At 44.1% G+C, this 24,223-nt stretch overlaps 1 protein-coding gene across 3 annotated transcripts in view; it reads left to right on the top strand.

Annotated features, from left to right (window-relative positions):
* il16 (interleukin 16) overlaps positions 1-24,223 on the top strand; it is a 215,368-nt gene that overhangs the window by 183,164 nt on the left and 7,981 nt on the right. For all 3 annotated transcript variants that reach the window (XM_087981256.1, XM_087981255.1, XM_087981254.1), the window contains 4 exons: positions 5,504-5,639; positions 6,367-7,873; positions 14,082-14,268; positions 18,668-18,769. In XM_087981256.1, coding sequence (XP_087837382.1) covers positions 5,504-5,639; positions 6,367-7,873; positions 14,082-14,268; positions 18,668-18,769 — 1,932 coding nt within the window. The remainder of the gene's footprint in view (positions 1-5,503; positions 5,640-6,366; positions 7,874-14,081; positions 14,269-18,667; positions 18,770-24,223) is intronic.

The raw sequence follows: 24,223 nt of genomic DNA, 5'->3' as shown, positions 1-24,223 counted from the left end.
GTCTGCTGCACTGTTTGATGTGGTTGAAGTTAAATCAAAAACGACTAAATTGAGATGAGTTGCAATTTTGCAGGTTGCATGCATGTTCCTTATGATTGGGTACAAAATAGATCATTACCATCACTCAATGGAAAGAGTGAGATTCCCCTCTGGAAAGTGTGCCATCCACCTGATGAAGGAGCGGCGCTCCGAAAACTAGTGCTTCCGAATAAACCTGTTGGACTAAAACCTGGTGTTGTGTGATTTATAACTTTGTCTGCCCCAGTCCAACACCAGTACCTCCACATCATTTGCCATAATTATTCCACTCTTGGTGATTGTGCTAACTTTTCTGTGGTGCAACTTAATTAGGCCACTTTCCTGATCCTTTTCCATAATCTTGAAAACCTTTCCTTCTGCAAACTCCTTTTGGAAATTGTTACTGATTTTGTTTTTAGTGGCCCTTTAGGTAGTAGTCCTAGATTGTGTAATCAATCAGAGCTTGAGTTTTTCCAAAGGCACAATTTCTACTTGTTACCTTCCGCATGTTATCCTCCATGAGGCCAGGAGGAAAGGTCCATGTGAATTCCAGGCAGTGAAATTGACGTGAAGTTTCAGCACTACTTTCGATTTTTTTTTTCCTAATCCAGGAATCTCAGTGGGGGGGGGGTCTCAGACATGGAATGCTAGCTTCTTGGCTTCTTCTCATTTTCGAAAGTGCTCTTAAGGATGTCCAGGAATTATTGGCAGCCAAGGAAGTACTTCTGAAGTATAGTCAGTATTCTCAACTAGGAGTTTTTGTGCACATTGATCAGATTTCTATAAAGTGATAACAACCAGATAATCCTTGTTTGTCATGAATCTTGGCTTTGACATGGGGGAGAACACTTCCTCTCTTCAGACAGTGCTCTTCATGCCCACCCAAGACTTTGGTCTCTGTTTAACTGGTTATCTGAAAGGTGACAATTCTCATGTTGCAATAAAATAGTACGGAAAAGGGTAGGCGTCGTACAAACGTTAAGGTTCTGACTTAGAATAAATCAACTCTTGAAGGAACTTTCACGAGTCGATTGGAGTAGACTGTTCCCGAGTAAAGGGATGATTGGCAAATGGGAGGCTTTCAAACGGGAGATGATGAGAATTCCGAGGCGTCGTGTTCCTGTTAGAGTGAAGGGTAAGGCTGATAACAGTAGGGAACAAGGGATCAATAAAGATAATGAGGCCCTGATCAAAAATAAGAAAGAATCCTATATTAGGGGTAGACGATGAGAATAAGCGAATCTCTTGAGTATATAAGGGATGTAGGAGCATTCTCGAGGGAAACGTCTGGAGAACAAAAGAGCATTTGAGATAGCCTTAGCAGATAAGGTTAAGGATAATCCCAAAATTTCTACAAATACATTAAGAGCAAAAGAACAACTAGAGAGAGAAAGGGCCATCTTAAAGCTGAACAAGGTTGTCTCTGTGTGGAACCACAGGAGATGGGAAAGATAACATATTTTGCACCAGTCTTTACTGTGGAGGAAGAAATGGAGACTAAGGAACTTGGGGAAATAAATATTGATGTCTTGAACACAGTCCACATTACAGAAGTAGTGGTGCTGGAGGTCTTAAAAAACATAAAGGTGGATACATGGCCGGTACCTGATCAAGTGTATCCCAAGACATTGTGGGAAGTTAGGGAAGAAATTGTGAGCCCCCCAGAGATATTTGTATCATCTACAGCCACAGGTGAGCTGTTGGAGGATTGGACTGTGGCTAATGTTGTGCTTTTATTGAAGAGAGAATGTGAGGAGAAGCCTGGGGAGTATAGACCTGTGAGTCTGACATCCACAGTCGGTAACTTGTTGGAGGGGGTTCTGACATTTGGCATTTATATGCATTTTGGAGAGGCAAGGACTGGTTAGGAATAGTCAGCATGGGTTTTGTCAATGGGAAATCCTGTTTCACAAACTTGATTGAATTTTCTTTTGAGATTAATGAAGGCAGAGCGATGGACGATGTCTATATAGACTTTAGTAAAGCATTTGAGAGTTATAAGGTAGCCAGGAAGGACCTGAAGAGAGAGCTAAGAGCAGCAAGGAGGGGACATGAAAGGTCCTTAGTTGGTAGGATTAGGGAAAACCCTAAGGCTTTCTATAGGTATGTCAGGAATAAAAGAATGACTAGGGTAGGAATAGGTCCAGTCAAGGATAGTAGTGGGAAGTTGCGTGTGGAGGCTGAAGAGATTGGGGAGACACTGAATGAATACTTTTCGTCAGTATTCAATCAGGAACAGGACATTGTTATCAATGTGAGTACTGAGTCACAATTAAGTAGAATGGATGGCTTTGAGGTATGTAGAGAAGAGGTGTTGGAAATTCTGGAAAGGGTGAAAATAGATAAGTCCCCTGGGCCTGATGGCATTTATCCTAGGATTCTCTGGGAAGCAAGGGAGGAGATTGCAGAGCCATTGGCTTTGATTTGTATGTCCTCGTTGTCTACAAGAGTAGTGCCAGAAGATTGGAGGCTAGCAAATGTGGTTCCCTTGTTCAAGAAGGGGAGTAGAGATAACCCTAGTAACTATAGGCCGGTGAGTCTCACTTCTGTTGTGGGCAAAATCTTAGAGAGAATTGTAAGGGATAGGATTTATGAACATCTGGATAGGAATAATGTGATCAAGGATAGTCAGCATGGTTTTGTGAAGGGCAGGTCGTGCCTCACAAACCTTATTGAATTCTTTGAGAAGGTGACTAAGGAGGTGGACGAGGGGAAAGCAGTAGATGTGGTGTATATGGATTTTAGTAAGGCGTTTGATAAGGTTCCCCATGGTAGACTACTGCAAAAAATACGGAGGTATGGCATTGAGGGTGAGTTGGAGGTTTGGATTAGGAGTTGGCTGGCTGGAAGAAGACAGAGGGTAGTAGTTGATGGCAAAGGTTCATCTTGGAGTGCCGTTACTAGCAGTGTTCCGCAAGGATCTGTTTTGGGACCATTGCTGTTTGTCATTTTTATAAATGACCTGGAGGAGGGGTTAGAAAGTTGGGTGAGCAAGTTTGCGGATGATACGAAAGTCTGAGGAGTTGTAGACAGTGAGGAAGGATGTGGCAGGTTACAGCGGAATATAGATAAGCTGCAGAACTGGGCAGAAAGGTGGCAAATGGTGTTCAATGTAGCTAAGTGTGAGGTGATTCACTTTGGTAAGAGTAATAAAAAGATGGGGTACTGGGCTAACGGTCGGATACTTGGTAGTGTGGATGAGCAGAGGGATCTTGGTGTCCATGTACACAAATCTTTGAAAGTTGCCACCCAGGTAAATAGTGCGGTGAAGAAGGCATATGGCGTACTGGCTTTTATTGGTAGAGGAATTGAGTTCCGGAGTACTGAGGTCATGTTGCAGTTGTATAAGACTCTGGTGCGGCCGCATCTGGAGTATTGTGTGCAGTTTTGGTCGCCATACTATAGGAAGGATGTGGAGGCACTGGAACGGGTGCAGAGGAGGTTTACCAGGATGTTGCCTGGTATGGTAGAAAGATCGTATGAGGAAAGGCTGAGGCACTTGGGGTTGTTTTCATTGGAGAAAAGAAGGTTTAGGGGTGACTTGATAGAGGTGTATAAGATGATTAGGGGTTTAGATAGGGTCGACAGTGAGAATCTTTTTCCTCGTATGGAGTCAGCTATTACAAGGAGGCATAGCTTTAAATTAAGGGGGGGTAGGTATAGGACAGATGTTAGGGGTAGGTTCTTTACTCAGCGAGTCGTGAGTTCATGGAATGCCCTGCCAGTAGCAGTGGTGGACTCTCCCTCGTTATGGGCATTTAAACGGGCATTGGATAGGCATATGGAGGATAGTGGGCTAGTGTAGTTTAGGTGGGCTTGGATCGGCGCAACATCGAGGGCCGAAGGGCCTGTACTGCGCTGTATTCTTCTATGTTCTATGTTCTATTTGACAAGGTTCTGCCTGGCAAATTAGTGAAGTTACATCTCATGGGATTCAGGAAGAGCTTGCCAATTGGATACAAACTTGGCTTAGTGATAGGAGAGTGGTGGTAGAGGGTTGTTTTTTGGACTTTATGCCTGTGACCAGCAGTGTTCTGCAGCGATCGATGCTGGGTGCTGGTTTGTAACTTATATAAACGATTTGGATGAGAACTTAGGAGGCGTAGTTTGTAAGTTTGAGATGACAGCAGAATTGGTGGTATAGTGGAGAGTGAAGAAGGTTATCTAAGATTACAAAGAGATCTTGATCAATTAGGTCAATGGGCTGAGAAGTGGCAGATGGAGTTTAATTTGTATAAATGCAAAGTATTGCATGTTGGTCCAACAAACAAGGGCAGGATTTACACAGTTAATGGTAGGGCCCTGGGTTGTGTTGTCGAACAGAGACCGAGGGATGCAGGTTTGTAATTCTTTAGAAGTTGCTTCACAGGTAGACCGAGTGGTAAAGAAGGCATTTAGCACGCTTCCCTTCACTGCTCGGACCTTTGAATATAGGAGCTGGGATGTCTTGTTGAGATTGTCCAGGATATTGGTGAGGCCCCTTTTGGAGCCCTGTGGATATTTCTGGTCCCCTTGCTATAGGAAGGACATTCAGTAAATTGGAGAGGGTAAAGAAAAGACTTACCAGGATGTTGCTGGGGCTAGAGAGTTTGAGTTAGAAGGAGTAGCTGGAGAGGCTGGGACTTCTTTCATGGGAGCGTAGAAAGTTGAGGGGTGACCTTAAAGCAGTTTATAAAATCACGAGGGGCATAAATAAGGTGAATGGCAAAGGTCTTTTTCCCGAAGTTGGGAGAGTTCAAAACTAGGGGGCATATTTTTAAGGTGAGAGGAGAAAGATTTAAAAGAAACCTGAGGGGCAACGTTTTCACACACAGGGTGGATCATATGCGGGAATGAACTTCCAAAGGGAGTAGTAGATGCAGGTACAGTTACAACATTTTAAAAAAAACTTTGAATGGGTACATGAATAAGAAAGGCTTGGAGGGACATGGGCCAAATGCAGGGAAGTGGAGCTAGTTTAGTTTGGGAAAGTTGGTCAGCATGGACGAGTTGGACAGAAGAGTTTGATTCCATGTTGTCCGGCTCGATGCAAGGTACTCTCCGTACTACACAGACACATCGTTGTGATGCTCAAGATCCAGGGCAGAGCCTGAACCTATGACTCAGAGTAAGTGGTATCACTGAGCGAGCCAGTAAGCTTAAATGGTTATGATATAATGCAAATGATAAAAAGATGTGGTGAGTCCAATGAGCTCTGAAAGCTAGTGCTTCCAAATAAACCTGTTGGACTATAACCTGGTGTTGTGTGATTTTTAACTTTTGTATTGGTGAATGTTGCAACTTTGTTCAGCTCTTTGCCAGGACCAGATACATTTCATTGTCCAAACACGCATTGAACAAGCCAGAAGGGTTTAGTTGCCAGTCCAAGTGATCAGCCTTCTCTCAGCTCCCTACTCAGTGGATAATAATCGAGCACCTTTGCAATCCTCTGTCACTAACTGACAGTAAGTACCTTTGAAATGCGAGTTTCCTGTTTGTTTCACAGGAAATAAAGACTCAGAAGCCACGAGAGGACAAAGCAGTTTACATTGACAGCAACCTCCTCACGTCAGGACTGGCTGGAGATCAGCATTTAACTGTCCTGGACTCAAATTGGCTTGAATTAAGAGGAGCAAATCAAGGTATTTTTTTTGTTGAAATGACCGAGCATTAGATTTGGTTGCTGGGAGGGGAATGCTGGTGAGGCATAATGCTTGTCTTCAATATGTAAATTTTAATATTTAAATATTTTAATATGTAAATTTTAAACATCTGAAGTTATTCAATTTCAGACAGCTGAAAAAATTGACAATGTGAAACTGTGCATGTCAAGTCACAGGAAACAAGACGGAACTTTACAGAGTGTGGGTTTTTCATTAAGTGATAGAATTTAAGTAGCTGTGTTAAAAAATGGCATTGTTAAATTAAGTAGCAAGTTCCCATTATCAATTTCAGAAGATTTAAGGGATATAATAACATTGCACTTCATATTCCTGCATCACAATTTAATAGTGACAGTAGAACCACACGTAATGCAACAGCGATTAACACATCGGAATTTTAAATTGCTTTGGTTTGACGTTTTTTTTTGCTGGGGAGTGTTTTACTTAAATTGTCGGATGGACAGTGCTTTGCATTATAGTTGGTTCTAAGATTCTGAATGTGGGTGACCTCTTTCACCACCAATCCCCCATCAATCACCAATCCATGGCGTTTACAAAATGACACTGTGTGCCAGGTTTAAAGAGAAGATTTAGATAAATACCACCATCACACTCGCCGGGCTTGGTTCTAAGCTTGCAGCATTATGCAATGTCATCATGATAGGCTTTAGAGTGATTTTACTAATTCAGTGCATTTGCAATTCAGCTAACTGCCCAGCAAGGCCACTGCTAAGAAGGCAGGCGTGTGTGAATCTGTGCTGTGAGGGGGAGAAACAGGAAGCCTGCAAGCAGACTGCTGAAGAGACAGAAAACCTCCAAACGAGAAGTATATCTACAATGATGGAGGACTCAGGGGGTGAAGTTGTTCATAACGCAATGGAGGAGAACCAAGCAACTGCACAATCTCACGGACTTTCCAAACAGTCAGCTCCCCCTCCAAGAGCAGAAAGTCAGGATGGAACTGAAAACAAACACAGTCCGTTTACCAATGGACTGTCTGATGGAGATGGTTCTGTGGAGAACAGCAATTCAAACTCGACTGTTTCCAAATCTATTGCTTCACATAAAAATGAGACAAGTCAAAGCTTGCCTCCAGCTGAGGATGTGGAAGGGCGAACTTTGAAGCAGCTCGACCCCGTTCTAACTGACACAGCAGTAGAGGGAAGAATATCAGAGCCTTCATCCAAATATGCTTTCCCCTCACGCTCTCAAGTTACAGGATCCAGAATTGATCAAACAGGAACATCTCCAACAGATGACCCTGAACTACAGGGAAGAGCAACAGCCTGTTCATTTGAAGCCGGCAGGAATCGCATTTTAATGGGTGGTTTGAAAACCGAGAGCGGTGCCACTACTTCAGCAGCAGAAAAGACCAGTGTAAAGAAAGGGCCACCTGTTGCCCCCAAGCCAGTGTGGTCCCGCCAAAGTCTGAAAGCTTCAAGGAATGGGATGGAGGTGCCTGACACCATGACGAAGAGCAGCAAGGAGAGGCGCTTTGGTTCATCTCGAAATGTAGCTCCCCAAGCCCAGTCCATAAAACAAAGGATCTATTCATTTGAAACACTTTCTAGTGCTGACACCCTGGACAAAGGGAACAAAAGGGACACTTGTTCACCATCTCCGGTTTCAGCTAAAACCGTGGAAAGAACCGTCTCTGCGCCAAGTATTGAACGTGATTCTAAAGCACCGCCTCTACCTCCAGTCCCTGCCACCCAGCCCCCTGATAATGGGAAAGCAGTGACTGTATCCCAGAAGGTAGGGGCTGAGGTACCAGCTGAAGCTCGAGATAGCAAGATATACTCGAGCTGCGGTCCAAGGAGAAGTAACAGTGTGAGTAGTGAACTATCCACCTCTCCATGTGGCTCCCCACAGGTACTGTCACAGCTGGTAAAGTCACCTGGCCTTCGAACTAGGAGCTTCCCACTAGCCTCCAATTCCTCATATGATGTTTTTGAAGTTAAAGGTATGAGAGAAGGATTGCTGTCTGCAAGCAGTGACAAGATACACACCATCAGCAACCAGGTCTCGCATGCTCTGATGAAAAGTGTACTTGCGTTTCCACAGTCACCAGGATCTTGGTGTGGAAGCCCCAGGAACACGTGCCCTAGCTCTCCTTACTCTCCTTCCGACCAGGACCTGTTGTGGACTGATCAATCCCCATTGGCATCACCGACGGTTAACAACTGTCAGCTGGAGAAAGGCTTCTCTCTCAGGTAGGATGTGTCAATAACTCAAATCATGGAGGGCAAAGCTTTTGGCCTGAATTGCAATCCGTTTTTGAGGTCTCAGTGAATTAAGGGATATTGGGAGCTGGCAAGAAAGTGAACCTGGAGGCAACAGATCAACCATGAAGGTATTAAATGGTGGGGCAGGCTGAATGAGCCAAATAGTCCTCTCCTGCCACTAGTTCCTATGTCCTGATCAAAGTTGGTCTCTGCAAGTAGTGCTCTGTGGAATCCTCCAGGGGGCTCCCAAGAACAACTGAGAGCCAATCATGTTCCTCTTGGTCTTTGAGACAGGTTAATAAAGCCAATAACAGACCATAATATTCACCCCTCTTTGCTGACTGGGCAACGCATCAAAAACTTTCACTTTTATATAATCTATTTTACAAATTATATATCACCACCACTTAATATAAATTAATGTAAATACAAAATCATTTTAGTAAACTTAGAAGGCAGTTTAATTGGTTTTAAATTTGTTTCTGACGCAGATGCTTGCTTATCAAACCTCACTAGGGCCACTAAACTGATGTTGCAGTGATTATTGAAGGGTTCTCTTTGTCAAATATGTTACTGTTTGGGTGTAATATCAAGCCAAGACTTTGCTTTAGTGACCGAAGGACAAACTCTGACGGTTTCTGCTGCTGAAGTGATGCCTTATTGGAGTGAAAAATGGATTGGAGAATAGGGAGTATAATGTTACAGCAATAATACACAACTCTTTCTCTTGTCTTGTGCTGTCTGGCTGAATGTTCCCTTAAATAGGCACTAGAAATTTTCTCACGTCCTTTAGTCAACATTGGCCCTTAGCCATTTCCACCAAATGTTCAGATTTCCTGAGTTTAGAGTTCTGACAGTCCCTCGACTCAAAACATTAACTCTGATTTCACTCCACAGATGCTGCCAGATCTGTTGAGCATTTCCAGCTATTTGTTTTTGTATCAGATTACCTGATCAGTAACCTCATCGTTAATTGTGAGTCTCAATATATCCAAAATTGTCACATTTATCTCCAGTACAACAGTCACTGCACTTCACAGTAAATCATTCATGTTTTAGATTAGATTACTAAGTGTGGAAACAGGCCCTTCGGCCCAACAAGTTCACACCGACGCGCAACCCACCCAGACCCATTTCCCTCTGACTAACGGACCTAACCTATGGGCAATTTAGCATGGCCAATTCACCTAACTTTGGACTGTGGGAGGAAACCCACGCATACACAGGGAGGATGTGCAAACTCGACACAGACAGTCGCCCAAGGCTGGAATTGAACCTGGGACCCTGGCGCTGTGAGGCAGCAATGCTAACCACTGAGCCACTGTGCCAGCCCTTTACTCCCCTAAAGAGCTATATTTCAGGAAAAACTCAACACCAAAGGATTTGGTGAAAAGGTGACAATGGGAACATGGAGATCGCTGGACCAAATTCTCTTTCCCAACCCCTGAATGTTCCTATTATCCTGGAACCATGTGATTGAATTCAAACTCCAACATTCCTTCTCTGCTGTGTGGTCTTGGTAACAGATGTCCCTGTCCCAGCAGGCTGTTCTTGATTATTAAGTTTGGTGAATATTTTCTTGTCCCAGGAAGGATTTGGTCAACTGCTGCCCCTGGAAGGAGAGCCCTATAATCAAGAAAGGGGCTGCCCAGGAGTCACCCCTCTCCCCACAGAGCATCAGCATCAAGGAAAGAAATGAATGACTGACTGAATTAAACCACATATTTATAGAAGACTTTTTAAAACCTCAGGATATCCAAAGGTCCTCAGGCTGGTGTATGTCGGAAAATGTGACAGTCATAAGAAATAGGAGGCCATTCAGCCCCTGAAGCCTGTCCTGCCATTCAATGAGATCATGGTTGATTAGCCCCACTCCCCTGCTTTGCCAGAAAAGCTGTTCTGGAGTGGGATGCACACTAGACTTTGCCTGACTACCTCCCTTCTTCCGACTGATCCCCTCTCTTAAGCTGAAGGGTGACTACACGCTCTCCACGTAACTCTCAGGCTCCCCAATGAGCTACTGTGGTTCTAGCCAGCACCCAAACTGGCTGAACTGATGACACTTGCTGCAGATGTGGTCATCCAGGATTGGCTTAAACATACCACATACTACAGGCTGTGCAACATAGGACAATGAGCTCCCCACCATCTGCTTAGTTAAAATAGTCCTACCCTAAATTTAAAGCCAAGTAGAAAATTAATTAACTTTTTTCTTTTAAAAAGAAACTAGAACCCTTCCCTTTCCTTAATACAGCTTTAAAGTGAAGAACTAAAACACTTTAACCATTAATAACCAATCAGCTCTCTGCTTTGCACTAAGGTCACTCTCATCAGTCCTTGTGAACTCTCACAGGGTTCCTGTTGGCTTTAGCTGCTGATCTGCTTAGCTCAATATGGGCCTCAACTCTCAGGCTTTTTATTGAGAAACTCCGCTGCTGCCATACACCCAGGCTTACTGCACTCTGGCTGCTGCTCTGACTAGCTGGGTCTGGGCATGTCTAATGTGGCTGGTTTTGTTTTAGAAAAAATCTCCGAGTAGAAAATAGGATTTAGTGACCATAACGTGATAGAATTTAGTATTCAGTTTGAGAGTGAGAAACTTGGAAGAAGTTAGTGGGGTTAAAGGCCATTAAGTCCCTGGGACCTGATGGATTACATCCTAGGATTTTAAAGGGATAATGGATACATTGGCTGTATTTTTCCAAGACTCTGGAACAGTCCCAGAGCATTGGAAAACTGCCAATATAGCACCCTTATTCAATTCGGGAGGAATACAAAAAAACATGTAACTATGGGCCAGTTAGCTTAACATATGTCATTAGGAGTCTGTCTATTATAAAAGATGTAATAGTAGAGCATTTAGAAGTACACAATACAATCAAGCAGAATCAACATTATTTCAAGAAGAGGAAATCACGCTGGATAAATGTACTAGAATTCTTTGAGGAGGTAACAAGCAGGATAGACCCAGGAGAAGCAGTAGCTGTAATGTATTTGTATTTCCAAAAGGCATTTAATACAGAATTGTACATATAGGTGCATAATAAGACAAGAGCCCATTGCAGATAGTATATCAGCAGGTATAGAGGATTGGCTAACTAATAGAAACCAGAAAGTTGAGGTATTTTCAGAATAGCAATTTCCAACTTGCATAGTGCTAGAGGAGTCCGTGCCGGGACACAATTATTTCCAATGTATATTACTGACTTAGATGATGGATGCAAATGTACTGTAACCAAGTTTGTGGATGACACCAGGTGTCAACAGAGGGATATAGGCAGACCAGGCAGAAACTCGGCGGATGGAATATAATGTGGGAAGATGTGAGGTTACATACATGGCAAGAACAATAAACTAGCTGAATATTATTGAAATGAGGAAGACAGCAGGAAGTTGGAGCACAGAGATTTTGGGGGGTCTTTGTTCATGAATCACAAAAAGCTCGCACTCAATTTTAGCAGCTAAAAGGGAAGGAAAAATGGACTGTTAGGTTTTATTTCAAAAGGGATGGGCTATGGAAAAGGGTAAGACTGCAAAACATAGACAAGACATTAGTCAGACTGGACCTGGTGTACTGTGAATAGTTTTTGGTCATCTTATCTAAGAAAAGAGATATTGGTTTTGGGGAAGGTTAGTTTGGCTGACTCTGGGCATGGAGGGATTTTCACATGGGGAGAAGCTGAGTAGGTTTGGCCTGTACTCGGTGTTTAGAAGAATGAGAGGTGACTTTATTGAAACATACAAGATTCCTAGGGTGCCTAACAGGGTAGATGCCTAAAAAGAGTAGACAAAACCTTTGTTTAATATCTCATCCGGAAACTGGCATTTCAGACAATGCAACACTCCAGTACTGCATTGGTGTGTCAACTGAAACTGCGCACAGTCTCTGCACTATGACTTGAACCCATTTCCTCCTGCCTTAGAGTTGAAGGTTGTTCTGACACAAGGCTGGCAATAAATAAAACCGCTGTATTTGTTTCTGTATTGATGTCTGAAATGTATGTTTATGGGCTACGTTGACAATGAGCAAACAAATGACTGAGAAACTTGTCAACTCCTGTGGTCACATGTTGGGAGTTCCCCTCATTTAAATGGAGCTTGTGGGTTGAATGAATCTTGCACACAGATGGTGCCCATAAGCTTAAATGTACCGTGTAAATAGTCCCACTATCTGATTCCTATTTTACACACTTAGCGTCACTGAGGGATAGTGATACAGCACAGAAACGGACCCTACTCGTCCATGCCAACCACATATATTCTAAATAAGTCTAGTCCCATTTGCCACATTTTGGCCCATTTCCATCTTAAATCCTCCTTATTCATATACCCATTCAAATATCTTTTAAATGTTGCAATTGTACTAGCCTCCACCACATCCTCTGGCATCTCATTCTGAACATGCACTGCCCTTTGTGTGAAAGAGTTGCTCCTTAGGTCCCTTTTATATCTTTCTCCTCTCAGCAGAAACCTGTGCCCTCTAATGTTGGACTCCCCCACCCCAGGGGGAAAAGACCTTGTCCGTTTACCCTATCCATGCTCCTCATGATGTTATAAACCTATAAGGTCTCCCCTCCGTCTACTCAGCCTCTCAAATCCTCCAACCCTGGCAATGTCCTCATAAATCTTTTCTGAGCTCTTTCAAGTTTCACAAGGTTGGAAGTCAGATGACACCAGGTTATAGTCTAACCAATATATTTGAAATCACAAGCCTTCCAGAGTGCTTCCCCTTCGTCTGGTGAAGTGAGAGAGAAGCACACAAACACAATGGGCAGAGAGATCAAAATATCAGACAAAGGGTGAGAGTGGAGGGTCAACAGGTTGAATATAGGTGATCAAGAGTGTCATACGGTGTGAGTAAAGTGTCAACAACTAAATAGCAAGTGAAGGGATGACCGATAATCCGATTAAATGAGGCAGAAAGATGATTACAAAAAATTAAAAATAAGGTGGTGCTGGAAACAACCAAATGATTGGAATAACATATTCGGTGTAACCAAAGTAATAAGTAATCCAAAACTGTACAAACTAATTAAGTTAGAGAGACTATATGATCTCATCTTTGGATCCCTCTGCCCATTGATCTCTTGGCCTATCAATTCTGTGTCTGTGTGCTTCTCTCTCACTCACCTAACGAAGGGGCAACGCTCCAAAAGCTTGTAATTTCACATCAACCTGTTGGACCACAACCTGGTGTCGACTGACCTCTGACCTTGTCCATCCCAGTCCAACACCGGCACCTCTACATCAAATTTCACAACATCCTTCCTATAGCAGGCAGACTAGAATTGAATGCCATATTTCAAAAAAATGGCCTAACCAATGTCCTGTACAGCTGCAACATGACCTCCCAACTCCTGTACTCAATGCACTGACCAAAAGCGGTAGCATACCAAACATCACCTTCACTATCCTGTCTACCTGCGACTCCACTTTCGAGGAACTATGGACCTGTACTTAAATCACTGCACAAAAAAGTTGTGCTTGCTTGAGAAGATGTAATGTGACTCCATTAGAAATCAATGGATAACTGTAGTATCAATTACAAATTCTGTTCTTTATCCTTTCCTGAGATCTGTGCATATTTGCTTTGTGTCCCTGAATTGAGCATTTCAGAAGGTAGTTAAGAGCCATCCACATTGGTGTGGGATTGGAGTCACATGTAGATCAAACTGAGTAAAGATGTAGATTTTCTTCCCTGAAGGAGAATAGCAAGACAATCAATGATAGATACAATGGCCACCGTTGCTGCCAGACAAGTTTATAATTAGTGATTTATTCATTGCATTTACATTCTACCAGCTGCTATGGTGGATCTGAATCTATGTCCTCCAGGCATTAGCTTGGGTCTCTGGTTATAGTCAAGAAACATTTACCACAACTTCAGCATTTACCCCTGATAACTGTTACCCTGTGATGTGAATTACCTAAGAGTACTAATGGGCAGAAATGTGACTTTGCACTTGTAGAAGAGGTTATCTTAGGAAGTGGACAAAAATTTTCTGAGAGAGTTAAATTTAACTTTGGTTAGCACAATAGTATCTCATTCTAAACCCCGGTGCGCAATGTCCTCATCCCTGGCTGAAGAGACGGGTAAACAAATCTTAATGAGTTTTATGAGTTTGATGTAAAAGCTTGTGTTTTTCTCCTGCATTAATGAACTTAAACTAAACTGAGTGTGTGGCTCCTCTTCTAGTCTTGCAGAATTACGAGTCTGCACTATCAGTCTGACAGATGAAAATCAGAGCAAAGATGATAAAAGGGAACGCTCCTCATCGTTATCTGCCTGTGTTTCTGCCCAGTCGGTCATATCCTCGATGCCTGCAGACGAGCTGGAGAAACTGATCGAGGAAGTGAAGAGCTTGGATGAGGAGACCTTAAAGGTTTGACCATGAAGGAATGAGTGCAATGCCCTGGCAATTGGCTAACACTGACTTTGGGGCACGTTTTAAGAATAATGGGAAATTTTGAATTGTGGCAGCTGATCAGCTAAGATCATACTGAGAGCAGGCTCTAGGACCTGTAACGTCTACTCTTGTGAATGGGCCCTTAGCAACAAAATTATGGGAGTATAAACTAAACTAGTGGTCTGCTCTGGAGATTGGTTTATCATACGAAACAGTAGAATTGTTGTAATAACGCAGATTTGACGAGTTTATTTGGCGTGATCTTTAACTTGATATTGTCATATCCCTGATTCCCCTCTCTGTCTGAGTATGATTATATTTCTCTGACGTGTTTAGGAACATATACAAATCTCAAAATAATATTTGAGGGGTGGTCTTGTGGAGTTTCTCACTTTGGAGTCTTGCTAGATAAGAGCACAGGAGATAGTTTGTGAGTGCTGCTTCCTTCTCTGAACTATATTTAAGGCTCCACATTGGAAGCAGAGTCATAGAAGTACATCTATAGTGAAAATCCTGAAGGCCTCTACTCTAGCTGTTAATGTTAAGCTGCCATTCACATTTTATAGACTAAGTAGGTGCTTTTTAAGTCTGATTTTCCGCATTGAACAAACCTAACAATAACAAGTGAGGATGCATAAACTTGTACTCTGCACTGAAAGTGTTTTTTCTTCTGATATCATTTGTTTGTTCTCCTGTGCTAATTCCAATGCACCCTCCTAATTGATGCAGATACTGTATAAATTCACCATCTACCACTTTGCTGATAGTTATGAAATGGCAGGAAGCAATGACCCCTGCCTTAATTCCTCTGAGAAAGAGCAGCTTACAAAATCCTCACACTTAAAATCATCCAAAAGCTAAAAGTTTCTGAATTATTAATGCGTATATCCAGGCCTGATTCATAGATCCGTGCTCCCATTAGCAAGACTCAGGGCTGGTGAGAAGCATTTCAGCATTTAGTCCATAGACCTTTTTAGATGGTTACGTCCAATTTTATTTCAGTACAAAAAAATGTTTTTCCTTTTGTTTACTGGGTAGCAAAAGCAATTTGTAGGATTGGTCAGGGTTATGCCCAAGAATGTGATGTACACACATCTGTTATGTCAAACTCCTTCTCTTCTAAAGCCTTTTGCAGGTTTTTATAAACTCTATCTCATGTCCCACTGGTCTTGCAGAAGTAAAGGATTTGATTACCATGATGAGCAGAATTAGTCAGCATGGACGAATTGGACCAAAGGGGCTGTTTCCATGCCATACATATTTCTGTAACAGTTATATTTGGATGAATTTAAGATGCAATCTGCTCACAAACAATTTGTAATTTTCTCACCAGAAGGAAGCTTTGCAATGTGTGAGAGTCAGAAAGGACAGAACAATTTACGGGTGGCACAGTGGTTAGCACTGCTGCCTCACAGCGCCAGAGACCAGGGTTCAATTTCCGTCTCAGGCGACTGACTGTGTGGAGTTTGCACATTCTCCCCGTGTCTGCGTGGGTTTCCTCCAGGTGCTCCCGTTTCTTCCCACAGTCACAAAGATGTGCGGGTCAGGTGAATTGGCCATGCTAAATTGCCCGTAGTGTTAGTTGAAGGGGTAAATGTAGGGGAATGGGTGGGTTGCGCTTCGGCGGGTCGTTGTGAACTTGTTGGGCCGAAGGCCTGATTCCACACTGTAGGTAATCTAAAAATCTAATCAATTGACAGAGAAGGAAAGAGAGAAAGAAAAAATTGCTTTTATACATTGCCTTATCACATCTTTTGTTGATTGTCTTCAAAGTGCTTTGAGCTATGAGTTATTTTTCATGCACTATGCTTTTTTTTTGCTGTGTTGGCTTGATAGTTAATACTTCAACATTCACTCCTTAATCTGCCGACACACAGTAGCAGTGATGCATACCGTCTACAAGATGCGCTACAGCAACTTACCCAGATTTCTTATGTAGCACTTCCCAACCTGCAATCTCTAGCACTTAGAAGAAAAAGACTGACAGATATATGAGGACACTCCATTCCACTCCAATCTACAAGCCATCCTGACTTGGAAAAAAATTGCTGTTCCTTCACTGTCACTGGATCAAAATCCTGGAACTGCCTCTCTAACAGCTTTCCGGGTATGTCTACACCACATGGACTCCAGCAGTTATAAAGAAGGCAGCTCACTACCATCCCTTCCAGGGCAGTTCAGGATGTGCAATAAAAGCTGGCCCAGTGATGCTCACATCACACTGGGCACAGTGGCTCAGTGGTTAGAACTGCTGCCTCACAGCGTCAGGGACCTGGGTTCAATTTGGGTGACTGCCCATATGGTGTTTGCATGTCCTCCCCGTGTCTGTGTGGTTTTCCTCTGGGAGCTCCAGTCACCTCTCACAATACAAAGATGTGTAGACTAGGTGGGTTAGCCATGGGAAATGTGGAAATGGGATGGTGAGAGGTCTGGGTGGGATGTTCTTTGGAAGATTGGCATGGACTTGCAGGCTGAAAGGCCTGCTTCCACACTGGAGGGATTCTATGTCTATTCTGTTGCCTGATTAAATAAAAACCATGTGAGATGAAGCAGAATGGGAGGAAGCTGTGTGCCACATAACCAACCTTGGATGGTTGACCCGTTTCTGAGTTCTTTGTATTCCTCTGTAATGTAAGCAGTGTTGGCTAAGATGATATTTCTTCACTTTCTACAGAAACTCTAGGTGGGAGAAGGGAATTTTGTAATCTAGATTAATGCTCAGTTGGAGAGCTGAAATGTGTTACACTCTTGAAATTGCAAGCTTGCCCCTTATTGACTGTTCTGATGGTTCAGGATGGTGCTAAAGGTCCTCTGACAGTGTGAGGAGAGTACAGAATTGCAGAATTAAGATGTTGCAAGAGGCCATTTCGCCCATTGTGTCTGAGCATTTTGGCTTATTACCAAACTCCTGCATTTTGTCTGTAACACTGCATTGTTTCTATTTATTAATCATCCAATGGCCTATTGCAAGCCTCAGTTGAACCTTCCTCCATGACCCTCTCAGCCACCGCATTCCAGACCCCAACTACTCACTGTCAAAGCTTTTCCTTTCCTTTCCTCATCTGACATTTGCTTCTTTTGCAAACACTTTAAAACTGAGTTCTTTGGTTCTCAATCCTCTTGCAAGCAGGAATAGTTTCTCTGTCTGGCACTTGTCTTCAACCGTGGGCAGCACAGTGGCTCCGTGGTTAGCACTGCTGCCTTAGAGCACCGGAGTCCCAGGGTCGATTCCAGGCTCAGGCGACTGTCTGTGTAGAGTTTGCACATTCTCCCCGTGTCTGCGTGGGTTTCCTCCGGGTGCTCCGGTTTCCTCCCACAGTCCAAAGATGTGCAGGTCAGGTGAATTATCCATTCTAAATTGCCCACAGTGTTGGGTGCATCAGTCAGTGGGAAATGGGTCTGGGTGGGTTCCTCTTCAGAGGGTTGGTATGGACTGGTTGGGCCGAAGGGCCTGTTTCCACATTGTAGGGAATCTAATCTTAAAAACTAACTAATCTAAAAACATGGTGCCCAAATCTGTAAGTACAAGGTCATGCTAATAACAATGAAAACAAATTGCCAGTTTTGGTGCAGCACAGTGGCTCAGTGGTTAGCACTGCTGCCTCACAGCGCCAGGGACCCGGGTTGGATTTCACCCTGAGGCAACTCTGTGTGGAGTTTGCATGTTCTCCCCGTGTTTGCCTGGGTTTTCCCTGGTTGCTCAGGTATCTTCCCACAGTCCAAAGATGGGCAGGTTAGGCAGATTGGCCATGCTAAATTGTTCAGAGTGTCCTGGGATGTGCAGGCTAGGTAGGTTAGCCTTAGGAAATGTGGGATTACAGGGATAGGGTAGGGAGGTGAGTGTGGCTGGGGGTGCTCTTTGGAGGGTTGGTGCAGACCCGATGGGCTGAATGGCCTCTTGTGGTACTATAAGGATCCTATGATTCTAGACTGTTGGCAAGACCTAATCAGTTCACTAATGTCTGTTGGGAATGGAAACCTGCCATTCTTTTACCTGTTCTGAAGCTATGTGGTTTTCCAGTCACACATCGACTCGGTTACTTCTTAATCAGTCCCCAAAGTTGATGTACTAAGACACTCTATTGCACTGACCCACTGCTCTCTTCAAGACAGCAGCTGTGGGATTTTTTAAATGTGCACTTAAGAGGGCAGATGAAAGCTCAGTTTAATGTCTTAGCTATATTTTAACACTGCAAACAGTGCCACACTCACTCCTCCATGAGAAGTATTAGCCTAGATTTGAATCTAGAATTCAAATTCCCACAACCTGCTGCCTCCTGGGTGAGAGCCAGAGTTTGTAGTGAGGTATTGAGAAGTTGTGTTTGGTAGGTGCCCACAAAGTACAAATGCCATTGTAATCCTTCTCCCTCCACAGCAATTTGAAGACATTCATGTTGTGGTCCTGCACAAAGAGGAAGGGTCTGGTCTTGGATTCAGCATCGGTGGAGGAATCGACCTGGAAAACAAAGTGACAACTGTGAGTACTCTCCAGAAAGCAAGTCCAGTACAAGCTTCAGTGTGAAGTGGAAACCTCTCCTGTGATGTGACTATTGTTCATCTGGTTCATGCTTGAAAGAGATGCATCCTGTAGTGCACTCCCAGACAAGAGTGATCCTGGGTGGCTCAGTGGTTAGCGCTGCTGCCTCACAGCGACAGGGACCTGGGTTCGATTCCCACCTTGGGCGACTGTCTGTGTGTACTTTGCACACTCTCCCCGTGTCTGTGTGGGTTTCCTCCCACAATCCAAAGATGTGCAGGTCAGGTGAATGGGCCAGGCTAAATTGCCCCATAGTGATAGGTGCATGAGTCAGGGGTGGGTTACTCTCTGGAGGGTCGGTGTGCACTTGTTGGGCCAAATGGCCTGTTTCCATACTGTAGGAATCTAACCTAATCTAATCTAATCTAATCTAATGCGATGGTTAGCACAAGGGGACATAACTTTAAATTGAGTGGTGATAGATGCAGGACAGGGGTCAGAGGGAGTTTCTTTACTCCGAGTAGTAACGGCATGGAAAGCTCTACCTGCAACAGTAGTCGACTCGCCAACTTTAAGGGCATTTAAATTGTCATTGGATAAACATATGGACAGGAATGGAATAGTGTAGGTTAGAAGGGCTTCAGATTGGTTCCACAGGGTGGCGCAACATCGAGGGCCGAAGGGCCTGTACTGCGCTGTAATGTTCTTTGTTTTAAAGTGATGGATCGCTCCCTTCTGGTGCATTTAGCATTTATTGGGCATCGATCAGACTCCAGTCAGGAGGCCCTGGACTTTAACTTTTCACTCCTCATCCATCTGAGGCACGGAGTTGGGTGGAGGTACCAAACTGTGCTGGCTGCATATCAGTTTGTGGTCTCTATCCTGCACCCCACACTCTCCAATTCCGAGTCCAGGCCCAGGGGTCACAGTCTGGAGGACACAGGGTATGGCGTTTAGGATTGAGTTGAGGAGAAATTTCATCACCTAGGAGAGTGATGAGCTTGTGGAATTCTTTGCCCCTGAAAGTAGCTGAGCAGCTAAATATAGTTCTTGGAGCGATAGGGGTCAAAGAGTATAGGGAGAAAGCAGGAAGGGGGGGACTGAGTTTGATCAGTCATGGTCATAATGAATGGTGGAGCAGGGCTAAAAGGGCTGAATAGCCTCCTGTTGCTCCAACATTCTATGTTTAATTTTGTTTCTCTTTCCACAGCTGCTGCCAGACCTGAGTTTCTCTAGTGCTATGTTTTTATTCCAGCATCCACAGTGTTTTTCGTTTTAGCAGAAGTGTTCAAGGTGGCCTTGTTGCCCAACACTCAGAAGGCAGCAGATCAGGAACTGGATGCCAGGCACCTGAGAGGGCCTTCTCCCCAGCTGAACCACAACAGAGGCCCGATTTGATGAGGGCGTTTTTGAATTGAAAGGTTTAAGAAGTTAGTGAGATGGAATCTCGGGGTGGAAACACCCACTCTTTCCCTTAACTGAAATATAGGCCTAAAATCTAAAATCCTACCAGGTAAAAACAATGACTGCAGATGCTGGAAACCAGAGTCTAGATTAGAGAGGTGCTGGAAAAGCACAGCAGGTCAGGCAGCATCCGAGGAGCAGGAAAATCAACGTTTCGGGCAAAAGCCCTTCATCAGGAGTATTCGGATGCTGCCTGAGGAGCTCCTCGGATGCTGCCTGAACTGCTGTGCTTTTCCAGCACCACTCTAATCTAAAATCCTACCCTCAATGGTTAATGAGCCTTTGTCACCATGATGCGCAACTTTTCTAGGTACTTTGGGAGCAGGGGTGGACTGGATTTGGGTCAGAACTTGAGGTCAGTGAAAAAAACCCTTAGTTCCCACTCCTCAAAATAAACATCTATTCAGGTCCAGTTTATGTACTGTCAACAATCAGTATTTATAAAGGCACAGAGTGTGCCTCAGTGGTTTAGGTTTAAACTGTTGAAAGGATTCACGAGGATAGATGCAAAGCAACCTCCGCTAGAGGGGCATTCAAGAGGAAAGGGGCAAGGGGCTGGGTTTGGTTGCGTCGCTGAGTATTTTCAGTTCAGGTGGTGCACATGAAATAGGAAGAACTCCGAGGCTACCAGACCTGCCCCCCCCATGAGGTGACCCCATAATAGAGACGCTGACTTGCGCTGTGTGAATAAATAACTACAGGTGTTAAAAGCTCAATTACTCATGATTTGGGTTGAGGTAATACCTAATATAAGCAAAAGAGAGTAGACAAGTGGACCTTTTTTTTAAAATGTTTTCAAATGGGGGGGAAGGGAGGAGTTCTATCGTTGGAGGGTGCCTTATTGTTCTCATTCAAATTCAAACCCCTTTTTCCCCTGACCCTGCTTTGGTGACCTAGCCATTCCTGCCCAATGTCACCAACTTACCTGGGTTTGGCATTAAGTTGGGCCTTCCTGGGACAATCCGTGCAGTGCCCACTACCAATCTCTGGAAGCGTCAGGAATAAGGGTGATGAGCTTAGAGCATGGATCAGTACTTAGAGCAACGATGTTGTGGCCATTACAGAGACAGAGATACCACGGGGCCAGGAACGGTTGTTGGATGTTCCGGGGTTTACATGTTTCAAAAGGAATAGAGGGGGGAGTAAATGAGGTGGGGGAGTGGCATTGCTAATCAGGGATCGTATCACAGCTGCAGAAAGAAGGGTTGTTGAGGGTTTCTGTACAGAATCAGTATGGGTGGAAGTCAGAAATGGGAAAGGAGCAGCCACTTCATTGGGAGCTTTCTATAGATCCTCCAATAGCAACAGAGACATGGAGGAGCAGATTGGGAGGCAGATTTTAGCAAGGTGCAGAAGTAACAGGGTTGTCGTCACAGGTGACTTCAACTTCCCTAATACTGATTGGAACCTCCTTAGTTCAAATAATTTGGATGAAGCAGACTTTGTCAGGTGTCCAGGAAGGATTCCTGACTCAATATGTAGATAGGCTGACTCGAGGGGTGGCCATATTGGATTTGGTGCTTGGCAATGAACCAGGTCAAGTGTCAGATCTCTCAGTGGGAGAGCGTTTCAGTGATAGTGATCACAACTCCGACCTTTGCTGTAGTCATGGAGAAGGATAGGAACAGATGGTATGGGATAGTATTTAATTTAGGAAGGGGGAATTGCAATGCTATGCAGCAGGAACTGGGAACACATATTCTCGGGTAAATATATGACAGAACTGTGGAGATTGTTTAGGGAGCACTTGCTGGAAGTGCTGGGTAGGTTTGTCCCACTGAGGCAAGGAAGGGATGGTAGGGTGAAGGAACATTGGATGAGAAGAGATGTGGAACATCCAGTCAGGAGGAAGAAGGAAGTTTACTTAAGGTTGAGGAAGCAAGGATCAGACAGGGCTGTAGAGGGTTACAAGGTAACCAGGAATGAACTGCAGAATGGACTTACGAGAGCTAGAAATAGGCATGAAAACGCCTTAGTGGGTAGGATTAAGGAAAACCCTAAGGCATTCTACACTTATGTGAGAAGCAAGAGGGTGGCCAGAGTGAGGGTAGGGTCAATCAGTAATGGGGGGGGGAGGAAGGGAAGGGAGAGGGAGAGGTGGAATTTGTGCATGGAGTCAGAAGAGGTAGGGGAGATCCTTAATGAATACGTTACTTCAATATCCAGTCCTGAGAGGGACCTTGTTTGTGAGGACAGCATGAAACCGGCTGATACGCTCGAGCAGGTTAATGTTAAAAAGGAGGATGTGCTGGAAATTTTGAAAAACATGAGGAAAGATAAATCCCCTGGGCCAGACAGGATATATCCAAGGTTACTACAGGAAGTGAGGGAAGAGATTGCTGCACCTTTGGCGATGATCTTTGCATCCTCACTGTCCACTGGAATACTGCCAGATGATTAGAGGGTGGCAAATATTATCCCTTGTTCAAGAAAGGGAATAGGGATAATCCTGGGAATTACAGACCAGTCAGTCTTACGTCAGCAAATTATTGGAGAGGATTCTGAGAACAAGATTTATGATTATTTGGAAAAGCACAGTTTACTTAGAGATAGTCAGCACGGCTTTGTGAGGGACAGGTCATGCCTCACAAACCTTATTGAATCCTTTTGAGGATGTGAGGTTAGTAGGTTTGCTAATGACGCAAAGGTTGGTGGAGTTGTGGATAGTATGGGGAAGGCCTTTGTAGGCTAAAATGGCACATTGACAGGATGCCGAGCTGGGCTGAAAAGTGGCAGATGGAGTTCAACCTGGAAAAGTGTGAAGTGATTCATTTTGGAAGGTCAAATTTGAATGCAGAATACTGGGTTAAAGGCAGGATTCTCAGCAGTGTGGAGGAACAGAGGGATCTTGAGGTCCATGTCCATAGATCCCTCAAAGTTGCCACCCAAGTTGATGGGGTTGTTAAAAAGGTGTATGCTGTGTTAGCTTTCATTAGCAGGGGGATTGAGTTTAAGAGCTGCAGCTCTATAAAGCCCTGGTTAGACCACACTTGGAATATTATGTTCAGTTCTGATCGCCTCATTTTAGGAAGGATGTGGAAGCTTTCGAGAGGGTGCAGAGGAGATTTACCAGGATGCTGCCTGGACTAGAGGGAATGTCTTAAGAAAGGTTGAGGGAGCTAGGGGTTTTCTTATGGGATTGGTAAAGGATGAGGGATGACTTGATAGACGGGTTTAAGACGATGAGAGGCAAAGAGAGGGTGAATAGTCAGATTTTTTCCCAGGGCAGGAATGGCAATCATGAGGGACATAGTTTTAAGGTGATTGGAGGAAGGTTTAGGGGAGATGCCAGAGGTAGGTTCTTTACATAGAGAGAGTGGTGGGTATGTGGAATGCACTGCCAGTGGTGGTAGTAGAGTCAGATACATTAGGGACATTTACGCAATTCTTGTTTAGGCACATGGATGATATTAAAATGTAGGGAATGTAGGTTAGTTTGATAGAGTAGGATAAAAAGTTGGTACAACATCGAGGGCCAAAGGGCCTGTACTGTACTGTACTGTTCTATGTTCTGTTGGGGTTGTAGCTGATGTTTTCAGCTACAGAGAGTGGGGATTCCTCCCACTGAGGGGCAAACAGTTCCCACTCCTGGTGAATTCATCCCCCTGCTGCAGGTTTTAGCATTGTGCAAGGCCTCCTCAAGGCCTGAGAACTGGTCTCCAACTTCCCTTCCGGGATGGAATTGGGGTGGGTGGGGGGGGCTGAGGTGTGTCAACTCACTCCCCGTGTAAATTTCTGTCTGTAACCTTGACATTGTAGCTGGACCATTTGGGAGATATTATTTATCACAAAGAACTGTGGAATTTTGCCCAAACCACCCTGGACGCTAGAAGACAACTGGCGCTTTTGAGGTAGACCTCTGTAGGATGAGGGTATCCAGGGTGAATGGATACAGAGCAGCTGGGATTCCATTAAATAGCTGAACAGGTTCAAGAGGCTGTACTCCTATTTCTATGCGCCTGCCTTTAACAATTTTGGCTGATTGAATTG

The sequence above is a fragment of the Chiloscyllium plagiosum genome, unplaced genomic scaffold (genome assembly GCF_037043375.1).
Source record: "Chiloscyllium plagiosum isolate Xiang-an unplaced genomic scaffold, Cpla_swu_hap1 HiC_scaffold_39, whole genome shotgun sequence".
Taxonomy (NCBI): Eukaryota; Metazoa; Chordata; class Chondrichthyes; order Orectolobiformes; family Hemiscylliidae; genus Chiloscyllium; species Chiloscyllium plagiosum.
This window is presented reverse-complemented; position numbering and strand designations above follow the sequence as displayed.